We start from the raw sequence: 22,686 nt of genomic DNA on the forward strand, positions 1-22,686 counted from the left end.
GCTCTAGAAGGAGAGGAGCGAGCAAAGCTAATAAAAGTACTCCAAAACAACGCCGACTTATTCGCATGGACACCAGCTGATATGCCAGGGATAGATCCGAACATAATCTGCCACAAGCTTGCCATAAACAAAACATGCAAGCCAATCGCCCAGAAGAAGAGGAACCTCGGAACAGAAAAAATGAAGGCAGCCCTTGAAGAGACAAAGAAACTTCTCAACGCTGGCTTTATAAAAGAGCTCTACTTCACCACATGGCTCTCAAATGTGGTAATGGTAAGAAAACAATCAGGTAAATGGCGCATGTGCGTCGACTTTACAAATCTAAATAAAGCTTGTCCAAAAGATGCATACCCTTTGCCTTGCATTGACAAATTAGTAGATAATGCTTCTGGATTTAAAAGTTTAAGCTTCATGGATGCATACTCTGTGTACAACCAGATCCTCATGCACCCGGAAGACCAAAACAAAACTGCCTTTATAACAGAACACGGAAATTTTTGCTACAAAGTTATGCCATTTGGTCTTAAGAATGCAGGAGCAACATACCAGAGACTCATGGACAAGGTCTTCCAACAACAAATAGGAAGGAACATGGAGATCTATGTCGATGATATGGTAGCAAAAACCTCAGAACAAGGATCACATTGTGATGACCTAGAAGAAGTCTTCCAACAGATCCGAGCATATAACATGAGACTGAACCCTGAAAAATGTGCATTCGGAGTTCAAGGAGGAAAATTCCTCAGATTCATGCTGACCTCACAAGGAATTGAAGCAAATCCAGAAAAGTGTCAAGCCATCCTCAAAATGAACAGTCCAAAAACAATAAAAGAAGCACAGCAACTAGCAGGGCGAATTGCTGCACTATCACAATTCCTACCCGCAGTAGCAAACCGATCATATCATTTCTTCCGAACAATCTCGAAGAATAAAAAGTTCAACTGGACAGAAGAATGCGAACGATCTTTCACAGAACTTAAGCAAATATTATCATCACCGCCAATTCTTCAAAAACCAGAGCTCGGTAAACCATTATATTTATACTTATCAATATCTAACCATGCCGTAAGCTCGGTGCTAGTTTCTGAAACAGGAAAAATACAAAACCCGGTGTACTTCGTCAGCAGAGTTCTACAACCAGCAGAAACCAGATATCCAAGAATAGAACAGCTCGCATTAGCCCTGGTAACAACAGTAAGAAGGTTGAGGCCATACTTCCAAAGCCACATCATAATAGTCAGAACAAATCAACCACTACAACAAATCCTAACCAGACCCGAGCTGGCTGGGCGTCTAACGAAATGGTCCGTCGAGCTCTCCGAATATGACGTCTAATACCAACCTCGAAAGACTCCAAGACTGCAGATACTACCCGACTTTATATCCAAGCTAACAACCGAAGACAAGCAAACAAAACATAACTGGAAACTCTATGTAGATGGTGCAGCAAACAAGGATGGAAGTGGAGCCGGAGTAACACTTAAAGAAAGTGAACAGGTCATAGCCGAGCAGTCATTGCAATTTTTCTTTACAGCAAGTAATAACCAGGCAAAATATGAAGCTCTTCTGGTCGGATTAAAGCTCACCCAAGATTTGCAGATAACACACCTCACTGTATATTGCGACTCCCTACTCGTCGTTCAGCAGATCAAAGGCGAGTTCCAGGTAAAAGATCCTTTGCAAGAGAAATACTGGCTCATAGCAAAGGACCTTATTGCAAAATTTCATAAAATAGAAATAATACATGTGAACAGAGAGCAAAATGCAAGAGCCGATGTTTTATCTAAATTAGCAACAACAAGGCCACAATCACACATGCCAACACTTTCACAATTAACACTTGACAAACCAAGCTTTGAATTTAATAGTATGTTGAGCATTACACAGGAAAAAGATTGGAGGACACCGTTCCTCGAGTACATTAAAACAGGGATCATCCCAACAGACGAACAGAACCAAAAACTCTTTCGAAGAAGAGCAAGCTATTATACAATCGTCAGGGACAACTTATACAGACGAGGATTTTCACAACCACTCCTAAGATGCATAAGCAAGGACGAAGCTGAAACAGTAATGGCAGAAACCCATGAAGGGATATGCGGCAACCACATAGGAGGCCGAGCATTATCCGCAAAGATATTACGCATGGGTTACTATTGGCCAACCATGAAGAGAGATTGCATTGCCAAAGTAAAAAAATGTGACAATTGCCAAAAACATGCCATGATATCCAAAACACCCGCAAAGGAACTACACACTCTAGAGGTAAGCTGGCCTTTCGATAGATGGGGATTGGATATCCTCGGCCCCTTCCCGAAAGTGCCAGGACAGGTAAAATTTCTTTTGGTATCAATAGATTATTTTTCAAAATGGATTGAAGCACAACCTCTAGCACGAATAACAGCTGAAAAGGTGAGATCTTTCCTATGGAAAAACATCATCTGCCGTTATGGTATACCTAGAGAAATAATCTCTGACAATGGAAGACAGTTTACAGATCAAAATCTCGCCTTATTTTTACAAAACTTCAATATAAAACATCACTTTAGCTCGGTCGAGCATCCACAAACAAATGGCCAGGTAGAATCGGCTAACCGAGTTGTTTTACAGGCCTTGAAAAAGAAATTGGACGATGCTAAGGGGGAGTGGGCTGACCTTGTTCCAGAGGTCCTATGGGGTTACAACACAACAACTCACTCAGCAACTGGAGAGACCCCGTTCAAACTAGTGTATGGCGCAGAAGCCCTCATACCCGTAGAAGTCGGAACGCCTACACTCCGAACCGAACTATATAATCGGACCAGAAACAGCGAAGAAAGAGCAACCGATCTAGACCTCCTTGAGGAAGAAAGAGAAATAGCAACCATAAAGCAGCAAGCCATGAAGCAGTTCCTACAAAAACGGCATAACAGAAGAGTGGTCCCCAGAATATTTGAAAGTGGGGAACTTGTACTCAGAAAAACAGAAGAGGCAAGAAAGCCCAAAGCCCACGGAAAGCTAACAGCAAACTGGGAGGGACCATTTCGAATCAACAAAGTACTCAGCAAAGGAGCATACCAATTGGAGACACTGTCAAGGGAACCAGTATCAGGAAACTGGAATATATCCTCCTTGAGGAAATATCTATCATAATGTATCCAAAGCAGATGAAGGTACTCTTTTTCCCATTTGAGGTTTTATCCCAAACAGAGTTTTACTCAAAGGGTTTTAACGAGGCCAGACGCCATGTCAAACCTTTTTAAAGCGACTATCCACAATACATATACAAACTTCTTACAATCGGTTTTTCGTACTTATCCTTTTTTATTTTCGCGTAGAAATCCATTTAGAAAAACAAAGCCCAAACAAACGGCTAACTCAGTTACGCAAAAGACTCTAAACAAATTCACATAGATATGCATATCAAAACAAAAAACAGAGCCGAGCTTTATACTCGGAAAGTCTTAACAAACCAGAGACCAGAGTCAGAATCTAACAATCTTTCAAAATGACATAACAAAACAAAATTCATAAAAAGGGTCCTCATTCTATTTTATCTCCTATACTAGAGCTGTCACTCTCTTTCTCAGCTTCATCATCTATCAACTCCCCATTTACAATGAGCTTCGTAGCATCCAACTTGTTGACATCAACATCAGGGAACAAAACACGAACCTGTGCGGCAGCCCGTTCGAAACCCTGGACAAAACCCTCATACACTTCACCCTCTAGCTCCTTTACACGAGCTGCAAGTCGACCATTCTCAGACTTCAAAGTACCAACCTCTTCCAAAACCAACGAGTGAAGTCTTTTTTTCTTCATCCAACTCAATCCCTTTTTGCTTCAAAGATGAAGACAGCTCAACAATTGTTTTCTCTTTCTCTTGAAGAGAAGCAGACAATTCAGCAATATTCAGAGACTCTTTTTCCTCAGTCTCAATAGCAAGCTCTTGAGCCCTTCCCACAGCAACTATCCGGGCACCCACAACCTATGGACATAAGGCAACAGTTATATAATAGGGAAAAGAAATAACCTCAAAAAACCAAAATAACTGTAAAATACCTGAAGAAAGCGACTAATGCCAGCTCGCCCAACCTCGTTAATCATTTTTGAGTCCTCAGGAAAACGACACAGCTCATCGGTGAGGGTAGCAAACGGAAAAAACCTCGACCACAACAATCTCATATTATCATCCTCACGGTAAGCATGAAGCCGTTTTTGAGATTCATAAGCAGCCTCGACGATTGGCAAAATAGGCGAATCCCCCTCTTTGCTCTCAGCAAGCTCGGCCTCCTTCTTGGCCCTCTTTCTTTTTTGCCGAGGATTCACCTCGGAGGGAACAGCAACACCATCCTTTTTAATGTTCGTCGACCCTTCCTTCTCTGCCTTCTTCCTCTGACTGAAAAAGGACTTCAATCCAGCAGTGGTTATGGTTGGCGCCTTCTCAGCTGAAAAAAAACAACAAACACGTCAGACAGAACTACATAACAGCACCAAAGAGCATTCATCAAAGTGAATTACCTAGGTAATCCAACACGCTTTCCTTATCAGTATCCCACTTTAACAATTCCGCAACAGACAACAGCCCTGCTGATTCTGACACCTCTAATAAAAACTCCAACATAATACTCTCATCAGACACCCTATCATCTACATCAAGAACCTGAACAGGATCGGGAGACCAAGAAACTGGGAACTTCTCCTCCAAAAACTCATTTAGGTAAAAAAGGAAACTCCTCCTCCACACTCCTAATTTTTACAAACATTGTCTTGAAATCCTTAAAAGATGACTTATAAAGGGAAAAGACAGCACGGCGAGGATGGCTACTAAGGTTTATCCACACACCACGTCTAACACCTTTAGTCTGAAACAAAGAAAAGAAGACTGCAAGGGAAGGAGGGCACTCCAGGAGGTCCATTAAATTCTCAAAAGCTCTAACAAAACCCCATGAGTTAGGGTGCAATTGGGACGGTGCACAGTTCAGCCAAAACAAAACACCACATTCAAAGTCAGTAAAAGGAAGACGAACCCCGAGCTCAGTAAACAAACATGAATAACAGTAAAAGTAAGACCACCCATCAACTCTCTCACATACACGATCATCCTTACTACAAGGCAAAAACTCTACTCTCACATTCTGCCCATCCCTAACCCACACATTAGACCCCAACGCCTTCACCGACTCGGTATCACAAAACTGAGATACACAACACCTCACCTGCTCGTTTACCCAGCTACAAGGATCGTCATCCGCCACAACAGTCTTACCCTTTTCCATTATAAGGAAATAGCAAAACAATAACAACAGAAAAGAAAAGGAACAAACCAGAAGATGTCAAAACCTACCTTTGCTACTCATCTTTTTCTCCAAAAAATGCTTAGAGTGAAGAAGCAAAAAAGTTAAACTAGGGGCTCCCCAAAACAGGCCAGGTAATAAAAACAAAAGGGAAACTGAAACAATTTTCTTTTTACATTCATTCATAACCGCCTCAATCTCAACCATCCATTTATTACATCAACATCCAACGGTTGCAAATTCCTTCGAAAAATGGGCCACGAGTTGCACATCAATCATTTCTAGCACGGGAAATGAAGCGCTAATTAAATGCCACAAATTCACATTCCCAACGAAAACCAAGGCAAGCTCGGGGGACAGCACTACCCTCAGAAGAAAAATTCTCGGCCGAGGTAAAACTCAAAAGCTCGCCTTTGTTTTCTTACAACAAAGCAAGCTTGGGGGCTATGATATGTAGCGTATACCTCGGCCTCCAAACCGAGCATATATCTCGGATAAGGACGCCACTTAATAACAAACCCACCAAATCAGGATGAACTCAGATAAGCTCGGAAAGTAACCAACACTTCAAAACGTTATCATCATAACCACGGAAGTTACGGAGAATCACGCAAAATGCGATAACCGAACATACTAACAACGCCTATATAAACACATGAATAACCTTAGAGAAAGTCAGGTCACAGAACTCACTCTGATTTACTCCTCTTATTTTCTTATAACTCACATTCTTATTTGAGCGTCGGAGTCCTTTTTGCAGGTGCTCCCGCCGCGGTGTTCCAACCTAGCCGACGTATACCTCTCCCACCTGAGCATAACACCAGGCAAAAGGAGCCACTATACCTCGGCCCTATACGCACGGAACAATTACAATATGTTTTTCCTAATTTAATTAAGATAAAATAGTAAATTATGTTTAGCAATTCTTAACTTGGACAATATTATACATTACATACACAAAAAACAAAAGAAAATATTCAACTAAAGTATCAAATCTAACCACAAAAGATTGAACGCCGATAAAATTCACCATAAAAAAAATTTAAAAGTAATTTATACTCACAAAAGATAACTCCCGTTAGTCGAATCTAACCAAACGTCCATTGTTGGATAACGGGGTTAGTGATCCATCCTAGTTGTCTTGTTAGTGTCCAAGATAGCACTCTGACATGACAATTCTATTAAATAAATAGATTAAACAATTTTAAAAAATTAAAAATAAAATAAATCCTAAATCCCCAAATGTGTTGCTGCTATATCATCTTGTTCAGCAACCAGATTGAAAAATCCTATTTAACAAATTAGACACCTAACCTGGAGGAGAAAAGATAATACAAGGTACGGCAAGGCAACGATTGAACCATGTTACTTCGATTGGGAGTAGTAGTGATTTTGTAGCTTCCAATTTCAGAAGGAAGGATGTGATGAAGTAATTGTGGACTCAATGTGGTGATGTTGGAATCTGACACTATGAACAATCCTGGGAGATGGTTCATCTGTTGTCCTTTATGAGCGGTATGCATTAGGTCTGAATTTTTTTAATGGGTTTTGAGTTTCTGTGAGTTACATTGAAGAAATTTATGTATTCGCACACAAATAACTGTCAATATTTTGTCTGGGTTGATGATATTGAAGGTGGTTGGTGTGTTTGGTCAGAACACTAATGGGGGCAAAAAAAGGACGAGGTTGAAGCTACTACTTAACTGAGAGAATTCAGATGAAGCGATAATAATGAGACAAAGAAGAAGATTGTGACGAAAATGGGGAAGCTTAAAGCGGAAATTCAATATATGAAACTGTGGCTTGTTATGCTTTTTCTGGGTTTGTTAAGTGTGTTTCATCATGAACTTCTTGTTAGTGTTTAGAGTGAAGTAAGGGCTCTGATAGAAGATGATAATGATTTAGGGTTGAATCTGTCTTCTCTTTGAATCGTGTAGTTGTTGATGTTTGTATGAAACGAGAATGAAAACTTTGACAATTATAGTCAGGGTTAATACTCAAATTCGTCCTCGAAAGATCGTCCCCGAACGATTTTTTTAATCAAATTAGTCCCTGAAAGATAAAAAATAAGTCAAATTAGTCCTCTTGTCAGTTGGGCGATGACGTGGCACGTTAAGTGCCACGTGGCATGATGACATGTCACGCCACGTGGCAGGTCAGTGCCACGTGGCAGGTCAGTGACACGTGGCATACCCATGTCAACGCCACGTGTCACTTGACATATAAAAAAGATTTTTATAGTCAAAATAGCCCTTGAAAGTCCAGAAATAAGTCATTTTCATCTCTCAAATTTTAAAAATTAGTCAAACTAGTCCTTATATAATTTTTTTTTATTTTTTTTCATAATATTAAATTTGAAATATTTTTTGATACTACTAATTTTAATAGAAATGTAATTGACAAACAAAACATTAGTAATTGTATCTTTTCTTCTTAAAATTTTTTTCCAATAAAATTATCTCTCTCCTTTAATTCTTCTCAAAATCTCTCTTATTCTTTTCTATTATAAAACATTTTTCTTACATACATTTTGCTGGAATAAAACATCCTTCAACCCGTACCAGAGACATCTTGTACATGTATGTTAAGCTAAACAAAGTTATACCACTATTTTTTTTCGATTACATCTTTTTTTGTCCATTACGGTATTACTTACATATAGGATGTAATGATAGTAATACTTAGAGTCAAAATTCACAAATTTTGACTCTAAGTATTATTATCATTACATCCTATATGTAAGTAATACCATAATGGACAAAAAAAGATGTAATCGAAAAAAAATAGTGGTATAACTTTGTTTAGGTTAACAAATATAAATTTTGATTTCGAGCATATAACTTTGTTTAGGTTAATAAATACATACATTTCAATTTTGAGTATATATATATATATATTCCAGCAAAATGTATGTAAGAAAAATGTTTTAGAATAGAAAAGAATAAGAGAGATTTTGAGAAGAATTAAAGGAGATAGATAATTTTATTGGAAAAATTTTTTAAGAAGAAAAGATAAAATTACTAATGTTTTGTTTGTCAATTACATTTCTATTAAAATTAGTAGTATCAAAAAATATTTCAAATTTAATATTATGAAGAAAAAATAAAAAATAAAATTATATAAGGACTAGTTTGACTAATTTTTAAAATTTGAGGGATGAAAATGACTTATTTCTGGACTTTCAAGGACTATTTTGACTATAAAAATCTTTTTTACATGTCAAGTGACACATGGCGTTGACTTGGGTATGCCACGTGTCACTGACATGCCACGTGGCACTGACCTGCCACATGGCGTGCCACGTGTCACTGACCTGCCACGTGACGTTGACCGTAGCGTTGACCTACCACGTGGCATGCCACGTCATCATGCCACGTGGCACTTAACGTGTCACGTCATCGCCCAACTGACAAGAGGACTGATTTGACTTATTTTTTATCTTTAAGGGACTAATTTGATTAAAAAAATTGTTCGGGGACAAAAATGAAGATCGCGTAATCTTTCGGGGACGAATTTGAGTATTAACCCATTATAGTCACGTTTGTTTTAAAATTTGACATATGTGACCATTTTTTATTTAAAATATGACACATGTAACCATTTTTAATTAAAAAAAATGACATATATAGACACAAAGGATGAATCAGTCAATCAGATATCAAAAGTAGCACTTGCAATAACATGTAGCCAACATCTAAGAAGACTATTTTAACAATACTAAATCCATTATTCACATTACCTAGTAACAGAACTAAGCTGTGTCATAATCCAAGAAAATTACATAATCGAAACCAACACTAAAATTAAAAGTAACAAGCATCAAAAGTCTTCTTCAAGGTCTAATGGCCATTGTTTAAGTAGCAAAAAAGGTAGGAGTGTTCAATTACATCTATACATCAAAAAAAAAAAAAAAAGCAGCAGCAAAATACAACACTTGAAATCACATGCATCAACAAGTTAGGGTAGAATTGCTACTGCCACTGGAGAATACGTTGCTTGAGTTAGGTGTTGGGTCTTTAAAACCAGGAACTGGCCCTCTTACTCCAGTTGATGTTCCTCCCATGCTGGGATTAGGCATGAACTGCATGAATTTTCTTGTTTGTGCCAACACTAGTACCTTGCATTGTCTCGGGGGCCATAGTAGGGAGAGATGGATCTGTAGATGGTGGAGGAGGCCTTAACTGGATATTGGTATATGTAGGAGGTGATATAACGATGTTATTTGATCTCGGTGGTTTGAAACGAGTTTCCAGAAATCCAGGAGGCCTTTTGGTGGTCTTTCTATTTGTGGGCTTTTTGGTTGTGTTTTTTATTGGAAGAGACCTAATTGGGAGTGGTCTGATTGCAGGAGATGGTACAAATTTAGTTTGATTTTCACATTGTAGCTGCAAGAAATACTGAAATAGACAACATATTCAATTTGAATAACAACTAGTTAGCACACCTAGAAATTATTAGATCCAATTATCACATTTTGGTTTAAATATGTTAGATGTATTAGCTTGTGGGGCAGCAACCTGAGACCTAGAAGTTTCAGCATCTGCACATTCAATCACTAAAAACAAAGAACAGTGACCATGGAAACAGAAGGACCAACAATATCAGCATTAGAAACAGACCAGAAAATAGCAATGACCAGAAACAAAATAGCAATGACGAGCAACAAATTGAGGTAGTTGAAAGGGAGAGGCCAAGTGTTACTATATAGAAATTATGCTAAAGGGTAATGATAGGAAAAAAATATTATTCGCAAAGAACAAAATTTTTAGATTCTATTTTTAAATTTATGAATCTCACGGGAGTACAAAAGACACTAATATGCAAACATCTCTCTACTAATTTTTTGCATATTGCATGTACCCCAAAGCAGCAAAGCAATCTAGAAAACTTTCTGATCGGTTGCTCGCGTCCTAAACAGGTCGAATCTGGTGGGTGTCGAAGGTGAGTGGGTTGCTGGAAGTTGGATCTGGATGGACTCCAGGAGTCAGGCTCCTCCGAGTTGACGAGGTGACGAAGTGGTGGGGCCACCTGCAAGGACTCCAACGCTCAAGTCAACGTCCGTACAAAAGACGGCTATTAAAGTTAGGGTAGATGACGTATTTTGGGGAGGGGTAGACCCCTCCTCTTTTATAGTCTGTACTTGGCTTGTACTCGGTGGAACCCTGGTGGTCAGACTCACTTTTCTAAAAGCTTCTCCGAGCTGTCTAGGTTTCACATTGAAAGGGGGGTAACGTGCGGGTCACCTCCTGGCTCGGGTCCAGCAACCCGTCGGGTCAGTCGTTCAAGCTTGGACCCAGATCGCTGGTGGGCTGGGCCGGAACAGAATGATATGTCATGTATGATGTATCTGATGCATTCTTTTAAATAGAATATCCAAGACAATTACCAGTCAATATGTATGCTGAGTATATCATCTCTTAGCTATAATTTCTATTAGGAATGAATATTGCTATTTCCATTTTGATAACATTTCTCTTTTTTTTTTTTATAAATTTATGCATATATACAATAAAAAGATTATGTATAGAAAAACATTATAGAAAATAGGAATAAAATTATCGTTTTCCTTTCTAATAACTAATTCCAAGTTAGTATCTAAATTAATTGATAATGGACTTACGGTCCTATTATATTCAGCAACTAGTGTGTTTCCGGCGCGAAGCGTGAGCTGTTTTTATAATTTTTTTATAAATTTATTTCATCGTTTAATTTTTTAGATAGTTTAATTTTTTAATCTATGAATAAAGAATTTTATATATGAATAATAAAAATTTTTATATGTTATATCGAATGAGAGATTAATCTCCTATTGATATACAGAAATGTTATTGTACAACAAATCAATTACTAATATATTTGTGTATAAATATGTGTATTTTAATTTAATTTTAATGTGTATTTATATTCCAACATATATTTTATTCTAATAACTAATTTTAATATACATATAGCATAATTAATTGATATTTAATCATATTACAAAAAGTAAGTATTTAAAAATTGGAGTCATTTTTAAAGCACATTTTAACTAATAAAAAGAGTTAAATAAATAAATAAATGAGTTGTTATATAAAAGTAAAATCAACTATTGAAATTGTTTCTTCTATATATTAATAGACTATACTCATCCAATATTTAGATGATCTCTTTTTATTTGTATAACTATTCCAACTTAATATTTAGTACATATTTAATTCATTTGTTTTTATTTCATTAGACACAATCTTTTTCATGATAAATAATTGAATGACAATATAGAGAATAGAAAATATTCAAATAACAAAATTTTTAAAAAAAATGCTACTTGAAGAAAATACTCTAATACCGTAACATCTAGTATTTGTATATAACCCGATTAGTTCACTCATTATTGTTTTAACAATTATGTATTATTTTTTAATAAATAGAGCTTTTCCTTGATATAAAATTCAATCAAAAGAACACTATTTAAAATTTAAAATTTTGTTTATTATTCGTGTTATTTCTTTAAGCAAAACTTTAATAATTTCGCTAAATTATTATTTGATCTCTTTGTTTTATTAATAAAAAAAATAAAATATATGCAATTAAAAACTAATACGTTTATCTATTAATTGTTTTAATTATTTTAAATTTTAAAAATACATTATTCATGCAAACGTTTCTCAAACAATCAAAATGTCAAAATTTTTAATTATTATAGCAAAAAAAATATTCTAAAATTTAAAACAGTATAAATCATCAAATTTACTTTCACATATAAAACACCCAATTGAATTTTCTTTAAAAAACACATTTGCCTATAAATTAGTAATAAAATACATGATTGACTTTCTCTAACAAAAACTGAAATACTTTAAATTACATATTGAAAATACCAGCAGAAAAATATATAATGATCAAAACTAAATTTTCATGGCCTTCACATTTAAAATGACACCAAAACAAAGAATCTATTCATTCAATAAAACCATGGCTTTCACATTCAACATGTTATGGCTTTTGGTCCGTAAATACATGGGTTCGTGGAAACAAAAAGTCAAAGAGTTATCCTTAACCTTCTATTACTTTTATCGAAAATGCTATTTATACACCAAAATCAGCCACTACAATCAATTACCAATATATTTGTGTATAAATACATATGTGATTTAATTTATTTTCAATGTGTATTTGTATTTCAACATGTATTTTATACTGATGGCTGACTTTGGTAGCTGATTTTAGTGTACACATAGCATAGTCCTACTTTTATAGGTCCAATAACATACAAAACCATAACCTGTCTTTGGTGTAACCTACAAATGCATATTATCAATCGAACCTAAGCATAACATACATATTAATATATTACTATCTAAATACCTACTTCTAAGTTACCATTTCGTAGTTCATGCTTTTAGGGTTAAATTTATTTTAATTGGAATGATTCAACTTCAAAATAGTAATACTACTACTTAGTACAATGAAGCAATAAAACTCAAAACACTTTAAAAGTAATAACAACAAAGAGTACAGAAAGTTTCCAAAAAACCAAAAGTAAAATAAATACACACTTCCATGAAGATAAGCAAAAAGTATTTATCTAAGACCCTTCATTAACAGTATGAGAAACATAGGAGATTACCTTACGTGCTAAGAGACTGCCTGCAAAAAAAGTTTGATGTCCAAAACCCTTACAAAATGAGTATATTTATGTCTAAAACCCCAAATTTAGTCAAATAGATATAATACCTTTCTAAGATGAAATATGATATGCATTTTAAGGTTAAAAATACCACAAATCTTTTTAATCTCATGTCAAGTTTATTTTTGAGGGACCAAATTCCTAATCTGAATCTTTAAGTAACTTAGTAATCCTCTTAAAATGAAAAGCACACAAAAAACAAAGAAATTTTGATGTTTAGTTTAGAACTTTTAGAATCAAAAAAGAAATATCGACAGAAGATATGCTTGAATGTTTACAACTATCAATGAGGAAAAATGAGAATAAATCAAAGGATACTTTTCAAAGGAACCATGGACAACTCAACGAGAAAAGATTACTTTATTCTCTTCCTTCGTACAACATCAATCCGACCGTCAATGAGTTTGATTAGCAAAAACCAGTGTGTCAAAAATCCTTCAACCCACAATCAACAGGAAATAAACAAACCATCGTACAAAATAAGAGCAAACATTATTGTCAAAAGTAACTTTTTTTCCTTGTCAAAAGTAATCACCATAAGAATTGATTGGTAAAATATGAAAAGAACCAAAAAAAGGACTTTTACTGTTAACAATTCTGGGAATAGAAATGAGATTGTCCTTTTCTAGAGATTTTAATTGAAGAATGAAATTGTTTCTAAATTTTTTAAAAGAAAGAGCAAATGTATGAGAAGGCACACTGCATATGTAAGAAAGAAACAAACCATAATACAAAATTAGAGCAAACAAAGGCATAAATCAAAGCAAAGAAGTCCAACAAATCACCACAGAAAATTTTCAAAATCAAATCCTTTTCCTCAAATCAAAATAAACGATACACGACCTTAACCTAATTCAAAAATAATGAAACACAAATTATCAACACATATATAAAATCAGAAATTTGAACAAATGGAAAATCATGTTTAAAATTTAAAAAATCAAGAAGAAACAAAGGCCAATGCAACAACTTCTGGAATAACAAAGAATACAGGGCGAAAATGGGGGGAACAAAACCAACTCAAATATAGATTAAAAATTTCATAGCTTACGTGACTGACCTGGTTGTGATGAATGGGAGGCAGAACCATGGGTGCCAGCCGCAATGCAGTCACAGCAACGGCAGGATCAGAGACAGCAATGAACAGGAGTCGCCACTTAAAGCTTCAGCTGCCACCACAGCAACAGCAGCCGGACCACCAGCAGGAGCAGCCTTCCGAGGACCACCACATCTGTGTCCACCACCTTCATCACGTAGAAGCACCCGGTGGAATGAGAGAAACAAAATGAAGGAATGAGAGCAAGAGAAATTCAAATGATAGATTCAAAAGCTCTTTTGGGAAATTTTAGGCTCAACTAATTTCAAATTTCAAATTTTGTTTGTCATAAAAGCAAGGAAAAAGCTGTTGACAGTGGCACAATTCGGCCACCCAGAAATTAAATCTAGACAACATAAGCATTAAAGTCAAAAGGATGAATAGAGTTTCATGTCAGTAGAAAGTGCCCCATTACTCTCCATACGAAACCAAAAAAAATGTTAGTATCCAACTCCAGCTAGACAAAACAACAATGCCAACATTCATTGAACATTTCAATTCATTTTGAATTCCAGTTATCATTCCATTGGAATTATAGAACTTCTGATTACCTACCTATCTTCACTTATATTTTATCGGTACTCAAACAAAATAAAATAAAATACCTCCTTGGTGAGCTGCCCAATTTCCTTCCCCTTCCTCTCCAACTCCGAACTAAGCCCCAAAACCTTGACATCCCACCTTAATACACTATCAACAAGAGAAGCCTTTAGACAAACTTCAAGTAACTATCTTCTACTTGTAATCACTATCATTGCTAAAGAAAAATATATCTAAATCCCCAATTGCAACATGGATGTCAACAACCCAAGCAATTTGAGATAATATTGTGAATCTTGGTTATAGTTTTAGCAAAACACATCACAGGCAAGTAAAATTATTTATAGTCTTATATTTGTGTATATATATCCACCAAAAAATTTGACAGTGACATTCACAGACGTTGATATGCAGTTCTTAGTTGCTGGATACAAAGCTAAAGATGGAGAATTTTTCTGCACTCCAAGATAATCAAGTTTTTTTCCACTGCACAAATATGCAATAAGGAAAAATATAAAATCTTAAACTAAGATATTCCAAATTTGCATGAAAATAATTATAATATAAAAAAATTGAACAACTTTCAATGGTGATACTGATAAACAGGGGGAAAAAAAGAACATAGAGAAGGGGTTACCTGAAATTGAAGATAGCACCAACAGTTGCTATTTCATTGCTTCTCAATATGAGTTCCCTTCAAAATGGTAAAAAGATTTCAACTTTAGAAATTTCAGAAAATAGGTAATTAAATTCATAACAAAGTGTACCTTCAGTTTAAGTTGCTGTTGTTGGATTTGGTGTAAAACTTGAGGTTGGTGTAGAAGGTGCTAGAAGAAGACGCTGCCGTTGAAGCCATTGTTGGTTGTTACTTGTTAGAAGAAAAGAGCTGAGAAAATTGAAAGGCTATGTTTACAGCAAAGTATTGTTCAGAAGTATTGTTCAGAGGAGAAACCCTCAAATCAGAACTGTAGCACATCAGTTAAGGGTACAACGAAAAAAAAAAGCAGCTTCCATTGTGCTCGAATCCGACGGTTTCTTCCAGAAGAAGAGTTCGGCATCCCAGTTATCAGTGCCACTAAAGTCGTCACGATCAGGACCAAGAGCGACACGCACGCCCAGCACTGACTGGAATGTATGCAGAAAAACAGTGATCGAAATATCACGAGCGAGTGTGAGTGAGACGGACCAATTCTCTGTTTCAGGAATTGAATGGAGGAACAAACAAAATATGGGAAAACAAGATATTTAAAGGATTAATTTGAAATTCAAAATTTTTTTGGAAGAAGATTCCCACTCAACTAAAGCATCTTGTCTGAATATAGTAGAACCAAGGAGAGAATTGTTGAACACAATCCTTCTCGTTCATTAGATATAGAGATAGAGATATAGAGAATGCAATGCACAATGGTCAATGGAAGATAATTAATGCATCAACCTCCGTTTGTGTAACATGTATATGCCTAACATGCAGAACATAACTAAACCACCGTTTTAACACATAATTAAGCATCTAAGCATAATTACACCACACCGACACCGTGATGCATACCTATTTAAGTACATAAAAATATTAATTTCATAACGCAATGCATGGAAATTATCATGGCCACGAAATGATATCCATCCCTTGGGAAATTGTATTGGGCATTACCATCAATTCCACTTTTGTTGGTAGTTGCTTGAATCATATGGCATTGAACAAATCTACTTTCGTGGACGAGGCCGGATATAAGTGGCAATTCTGTTATCTTTTTAAAGTTCGTATCCGAGTTTGATTCCCAGATTTAACTGAGATTAGTGTACATTAAAATCAAAGGTACAAAATAGTGTTAATAGTGAATAGAGCTTTTCTATTATAAATTTTGGAAATTCATATAAATGGAAGATGCATATAAATGGAAATTCAAATTTTACAACATCCTAGAAATACCAATTCCCACAGCAATATTCTTTCACTTTGACCATGACCAATTAAGGTGATCTGGTCAACCATTACATGTAATTTGCATACATTTCTCATTTTTCATAATTTGTGTGTCTAGCCTGTCTTGGTTAAGATTGATAAGAAAAAATCATCTGCAGCAGTGCCCTCAAGTGGTGCTCAAATTCCACTTGAACAACATACTTTGGAATTCCAAAATCGTAAGGAAAGAACATAAATGTAATGAATTGAAGTACAACATCTTTTAAGTATAATTACAGTTTTAAAACAACACAATAAACACTCAAGAATGTATTGAATAACATCATTGTATTAAAGTATACAAATACAAGAAGAATAATGAGTACAATAATATGTTGAATCCTCAATCAACAAAACTCGAAATCCCTCTATGAATGCATTAAGCTGCCACAATGCATACTACAACACACCACCATCAGAATCCCTCTTCCGAATAATAAAAAGAATCAAATTACCCTAAAAATGACACCCGCTGATATCAATTTAGTCCTCTATAGATTTTCTTTGAATTGCAATAATTACATACCATTCCCAAGATATATTCATATTCACAGTGTAAAGAAATTTAAGAAATCAATTTAAGTAACAAATTAATACCAAATATACACTGCTGGAATAGATCAAAACCTACCAAATCAATGCTGAAAATCTTCAGAAAACTAAATTGGCATGGCGTCCGCAACTCAAAATCGAAGAACAAAATCCAGAATCCTCGTGAACTAGAATAGGCCAAACAACATTGAAAACCCTAACACAATTAGCCACACAATGTGTAACAAGAGTAATGCCTGACCGGGTAGCGCTGCAGATCCACCACTTCCGACTTCGCAGAACCCTAACTTGGCAACTTCGGCGCCGGCACAAGCCGCCTCGGCGCATCCGCACCAGTAGGTGACGCCGTCGGCGCCGCAGACAGGATCGGTACGGAAGCACTTAGCGGGGCAAGAGGACGGCGATGGAGTTCCGGCGCAAAGTCCGGCGGACTGCGACGGCAGCCTGATGACAGAGGAGGATTTCCCTTCGGACTCGGCGGATGTTGCGACGGAGAAGACGATGCATAGAGAGAAGAAGAGGATGTATAAAACGGATTTCGGCATGGGGTTAAATTGAATTACGAGCTACAACGGCTCACCGTGAAGGAACCGAGGACTCGTTGGGTTAAATTTCGAGATCCCGGAGAAGGTTCAAGATGGTGGTGGCTGGAAGAAGGGCGTGAGATTGAGATTGAGATGGAGATTAAGACTGAAATTAACCCTAATTGGCTAATTGGGGAAATTTGAGTTCTTGGAGAAGAAAAAGAGAGGAGACTTCGAGACGACAAATGACAACGAAGAGAAAGGTCCGTTCCTTTCCTTTTTCCTTTTTTTTCTTTTGAGAAAAAAATAGTAAAATAATCATTAATTATTATCGTAAAAATAATTAATTGCTTTATTAATTTTAAGATCCGTTTAAAAATTTTAAAAGTTATTTTTTTTAGTTTTAATTTATAAAAATAATAATATTAATGTTTAATATAATTTTTAAAATTAAAATATTAAATATAAAATAATTTATTTATAAATTATTTTTAATATAAATATTTATTATTTAAATTATCTTTAAAAAAAATTTAATTAAACTATTTACTTAAATTGAACTTAATTATAAATAAACTTTTCATCTTTATCAACAAAAGCTACATATTAGTGTTGCATAGCCGCATAAGTCTCTTCTTTAAGCAGGACAATTTCTTTTCTTATAGAAAGATTCTTATCTTCTAGTTCTGCTTACATAAAGGAATATTTGTTATCTTTATTCTGGTGGTTTGAATGGATATAATTTTTTATTTTTGGCACATAAGAATAAGAGATAAGTTGAATAAATAATTTAATTAATTTTTTTTAAAAAATTTAAATATAAAAACTTATATTAAAAATAATCTATAAATAAATTATTTTAATTTTATAATTCAATTTTTTAGTCACAAAATATTTATTTAAAAAATAATTAAAAAATTATTATAATTTTTTTTATTTTATCTATAAATATTTTAAATAATTTTTTTAAAAAATTACAAATTAATTTTAAAAATTATACTAAATATTAATATTATAATTTTTCAATTAAAAAAAAGTTACCAATAGAACTATATAAACTATGTTAAGAATAATTTTTTTTAGGAAAAAAATCTAAACAGTTCTGACAATTACTCCAAGAATTATTAAAATACTCAAGAAAAAAATTAATTTCAGCCCTTGAATTTGATTTCCGTCAAACTAATTAGTCCATTTGACAATATTTTTTCTTTAGATTAACGAAATATATCTATACTATACATTAAATTATTGATTTATTTGATAAACTGCTGACACAATATTGTATCTAAAATAGATATAATAAATAAGGATATTTATCTCAACTATTCACATATATATAACATCAAAGATTTAAATTTCAATATTTTAGAATAACTAATAATAAATATGTAAGACTAATGATAACAATTAGCATTGTTATTTTTATTAATATGTATATCTTCTATTCAATTTCTATAAGTAAAAAAAATTAAAATTACTAATATTTTTCAATTTTTATCTAATAAATTTAGCTAATATATATAAAAAATGTAACAAATAAAAAATAAAAAAAAAATTTAAACGATCTTGACAATTATCTTAAATATATCACGTACACACATTTCTTTAATTTAAGAGAAATATTATTAATAAAAGAACTAATCAATCTTACAAAATTAAAAATAAAAAATAAAAAAAAGATATTTTTTTTGGCTAAAACTTCCGTTGTTCTTTAAAAAAATTATTCAGAGTCAGGATGGATATTCACAATTTTTTTTATTACTCCATGTGATTTATAATACTTCTACTGAATTTTTGTTAGTCTTCTTTTGTTTTAACGGTATACTATTTGAAAATTTATGATGAATATTATAAAATATTTTATTTAATGTATTTCACTATTATCAGAAGAAAGTAAAATAAAAGTGTTTAATAAAATAATTGCTCAACGCATAATGTAAAATGGAACTACATTAAAATTAACATTAAATTACACCGTTGATCTCTACACTTTTAGTAAAATATAAATTAGTCTCTACAATTTAAAAATTTATAATTAGGTCTCTAAAAAGAATTAAAATTTATAATTTAGTCCCCACTATTTAAAAAGTGTTTAATTTAACGGAATATTCTTAGAATATTTTCTATTTTAAACATGTAAGATGCACATGTTTGACAATATTACAATTTTAGTAAAAGTATGGGTCCAACCGTGTAATTTAACCATTTGAAAATGACTAAAAACTTCTTAGGCTATCTGAACCCACATCGCCCCTCCCCAACTTTCTCACTCTCATTTTCTCACTTTTCAAAATGACACTCCAACCCCAGCGCTCTCTATCTCTCACCTCAGTTCACCGTCACCGCGCCGGATCCACTGCATTTGTGCTCACGAGTCGAGTCTCTCCTCCTTCTTTCATCTCGCCTCTCTCATCTGGCGACTTTTTCTTCTCTTCCAATCCCAATATTGAACACCAATAAATAGAATAGAATAATTTCAATCTCAAACATGCTCAAAGTGAATAATTTAATGTCTAAAAAAAATAACAACAAATTAACATAAAAATACAACTCAATTTAGCAGTGGATCCGGTGCAGTGACAAAGGCAAGAGACACGGCGATGGTGAGCTGTGGTAAGAGACAGAGGGCGCTGAGATTAGGGTGTCATTTTGGAAAATGAGAAAGTGAGAGTGAGAGAAATAAGGAGGGGCGAGATGGGTTCAGATAGCATAAGGAGTTTTTGGTCATTTTCAAATGGTTAAATTACACGGTTGGTCCCAATACTTTCACTAAAATTGTAAATTGGTCCTTATTGTTAAATATGTGCAGCTCACATGTTTAAAATAGAAAATACGCTGATAATATTCTGTTAAATCAAATACTTTTTGAACCGTGGGAATAAATTGCAAATTTTAATTCTCTTTAGAAATCTAATTATAAACTTTTAAAGTGTAGGGACCAATTTGCAATGTCACTAAAAATATAGGACCAACTATGTAATTTAACCTAAAATTAAACACTAAAATTAATAAATATATTTATGTATCAATATATGTGATATTTTAACTTATTTTAAATATATATATTTTATATTTTAATATATAGTTTATATTAAAGACCGATTTTAATATATATATAGCATAGTTATATATTAAGAGGAGTGTTAGGAGGCCAACAGATTTTGTGATTTGTAGCCATCAATTAGTCATCAATAATATTTTTAATAGTGTGAAACTTCATTTAATGATGGAGAATAATTCATTTTTCTTTTGCTGACTAAGTGCGGGCCAAATTTTAATAAAAGTACTGACCTTCTTGATTTTCTCATATATTAATATATAAACAACTGAAAAATACAAAATACCATAAATAAATATGAAAGAAGAAAAAAAATGAAAAATTAAGAAAAAAAGTTTTTAAAATAAAAATAATAAAATAAAAAAACAATCATTATTAAATTTATAATTTTTATTATATAAATTCTTCTATCTTAATTTAAATGTGATGAAATTTCTATTTTTATTTTATCAATTTATTCACATTAAAAAGCTTAATTTGAAAATAAAAATTCTCAAAATTTCGGGCAATTCACGTAAATAAATTGTTTCACCTTTAAAATTACGCAAATGCATTGTTTCCAAAACGAAGACGCAAATGCATTGTTTCATCTATTTATGAAAACTGCTACTGACAGTAGCAGTTTACAAAAACACAGAATCCGCTGCTGCTAATCGCGGATTACATTGAGTTGTGGCAGTATGGAAACCTCTCTTGCCTGTCGCAGTTTCTGCATGATTATGGTTAGTCATAAACCGCTACTGTCAGTAGCGGTTTATATGTGTTGGGGCTCGTGAGTAAATCGCTAGAGGCTGTAGTACAATCCAATGGCTCATCCAACCAGAATCGGTGGCTGTTTAGCCTAGCCAAATGGTACAATTCAGCCCTCTCTAAATATGGGATAATCCTTTTTATGCATGGGCATATTTGTTGCCGTCTCACACTGTATATACACCTAGTTGGCTGCACAGAACATGAAAGATAGATAAAAAAACAATTAAATTCTACTATCCACAACAAATTCCCCAATCTGATGATAACAAATATCTTAAAAACATTATACAATAGTAAATATAACATAACACTATAGAATAAATAACAGCCACAATATAAAAATATAAAAATAGAATAATAGCGAATACAACCCTTCATATCATAAAAATATAATAACCCAACATAAAATAAATAACAAGCACAACTATAAAACTTTGTGAATTTAAAACAAACAATGTTCCAGAAAATAATTGTAAAAAATAAAAAACGAACGGATCATAAAAAAAAGACTCATCTGAGCCTAAACAATAAGAATTCCATAAAATAAACCAACAACACATACAATAATATTCATTGAAGGGAACTAAATTCATTTACTTAATCATATTTGGAAATTAACGAAAAAAAAAAATGGTACTCAAACCGACTAAACTAACATCCTAACATGACAAGCCTAATTTCAAACTATAAGGATTAATCTATAAATTCTAGTTCCTCTACCTTACATACCATTTTTCTAATTAACAAATGCTAATGCTAACAAAAAAAAATTTTAACTTACCTCGTCACCAACGACACCGGCAATATGTGCAACACCGTTCAGTCGGTACAAGCTCCTTTTATCTCCCATGATATCCTACCGGAGGTCGGCACTCAGATACCTCGGACCCGCTCTCAAGTTGCTCTGACCTCTCTCTAAAATTTTCTCTCTCTAACCAACCTCAAAAACACTCCAAATGAGTAATCCGCAGTTACCTTCAACGGTTTATATAGGCAGCCACTATCTACGTAAACCGCTATAGCCTCTAGCGATTTACTCACAAGCTCCAATGCACATAAACCGTTGCTGGGCAATAGCGATTTATGACCAACCATTATAATGCAGAAACCACGGCAGACAAGAGCGGTTTTCATGCTGCCACAACTCAACATAATCCGCGGTTGGCAGCAGCAGATTCTGTGTTTGTGTAAACTGCTACTGCCAGTAGCAATTTTTATAGATAGGTGAAACAATGCATTTGCGTCTTCGTTTTGGAAA

The 22,686-nt window shown here is 34.1% G+C and overlaps 2 protein-coding genes and 1 long non-coding RNA gene across 7 annotated transcripts; 1 reads left to right on the forward strand and 2 right to left on the reverse strand.

Moving 5' to 3' along the window:
* Positions 1-3,364: 3,364 nt before the first annotated feature.
* On the reverse strand, positions 3,365-6,750 carry LOC112766349 (uncharacterized). 2 transcript variants are annotated; one of them, XM_025812251.3, is made up of 4 exons: positions 6,591-6,750; positions 4,501-6,454; positions 4,042-4,427; positions 3,365-3,967 (listed from the first exon to the last, which is right to left on the reverse strand). In XM_025812251.3, exons 2-4 carry the CDS (start codon positions 4,601-4,603, stop codon positions 3,743-3,745), a joined length of 714 nt encoding a protein of 237 aa, XP_025668036.1. In that variant the 5' UTR covers positions 4,604-6,454; positions 6,591-6,750; the 3' UTR covers positions 3,365-3,742. The 2 variants fall into 2 exon arrangements, with proteins under 2 accessions (XP_025668036.1, XP_025668035.1); XM_025812250.3 differs by having other exon boundaries at positions 4,501-6,440; positions 6,591-6,730.
* Positions 6,595-7,291, forward strand: LOC112766350 (uncharacterized). Its single transcript, XR_003184267.3, has 2 exons — positions 6,595-6,791; positions 6,912-7,291. It is a non-coding gene; the product is annotated as an uncharacterized lncRNA (long non-coding RNA).
* A 1,640-nt stretch (positions 7,292-8,931) lies between these two features.
* On the reverse strand, positions 8,932-17,895 carry LOC112764888 (uncharacterized). Of its 4 annotated transcripts, none has more exons than XM_072222683.1 (6): positions 17,173-17,895; positions 15,346-16,366; positions 15,216-15,272; positions 14,644-14,728; positions 14,003-14,186; positions 8,932-12,902 (listed from the first exon to the last, which is right to left on the reverse strand). In XM_072222683.1, exon 1 carries the CDS (start codon positions 17,636-17,638, stop codon positions 17,261-17,263), a length of 378 nt encoding a protein of 125 aa, XP_072078784.1. In that variant the 5' UTR covers positions 17,639-17,895; the 3' UTR covers positions 8,932-12,902; positions 14,003-14,186; positions 14,644-14,728; positions 15,216-15,272; positions 15,346-16,366; positions 17,173-17,260. The 4 variants fall into 4 exon arrangements, with proteins under 4 accessions (XP_072078784.1, XP_072078782.1, XP_072078781.1 ...); XM_072222681.1 differs by having other exon boundaries at positions 8,932-13,377; XM_072222680.1 differs by having other exon boundaries at positions 8,932-14,186.
* Positions 17,896-22,686: the final 4,791 nt, after the last annotated feature.

The sequence above is a fragment of the Arachis hypogaea genome, chromosome 17 (assembly GCF_003086295.3).
Source record: "Arachis hypogaea cultivar Tifrunner chromosome 17, arahy.Tifrunner.gnm2.J5K5, whole genome shotgun sequence".
Classification (NCBI taxonomy): domain Eukaryota; kingdom Viridiplantae; phylum Streptophyta; class Magnoliopsida; order Fabales; family Fabaceae; genus Arachis; species Arachis hypogaea.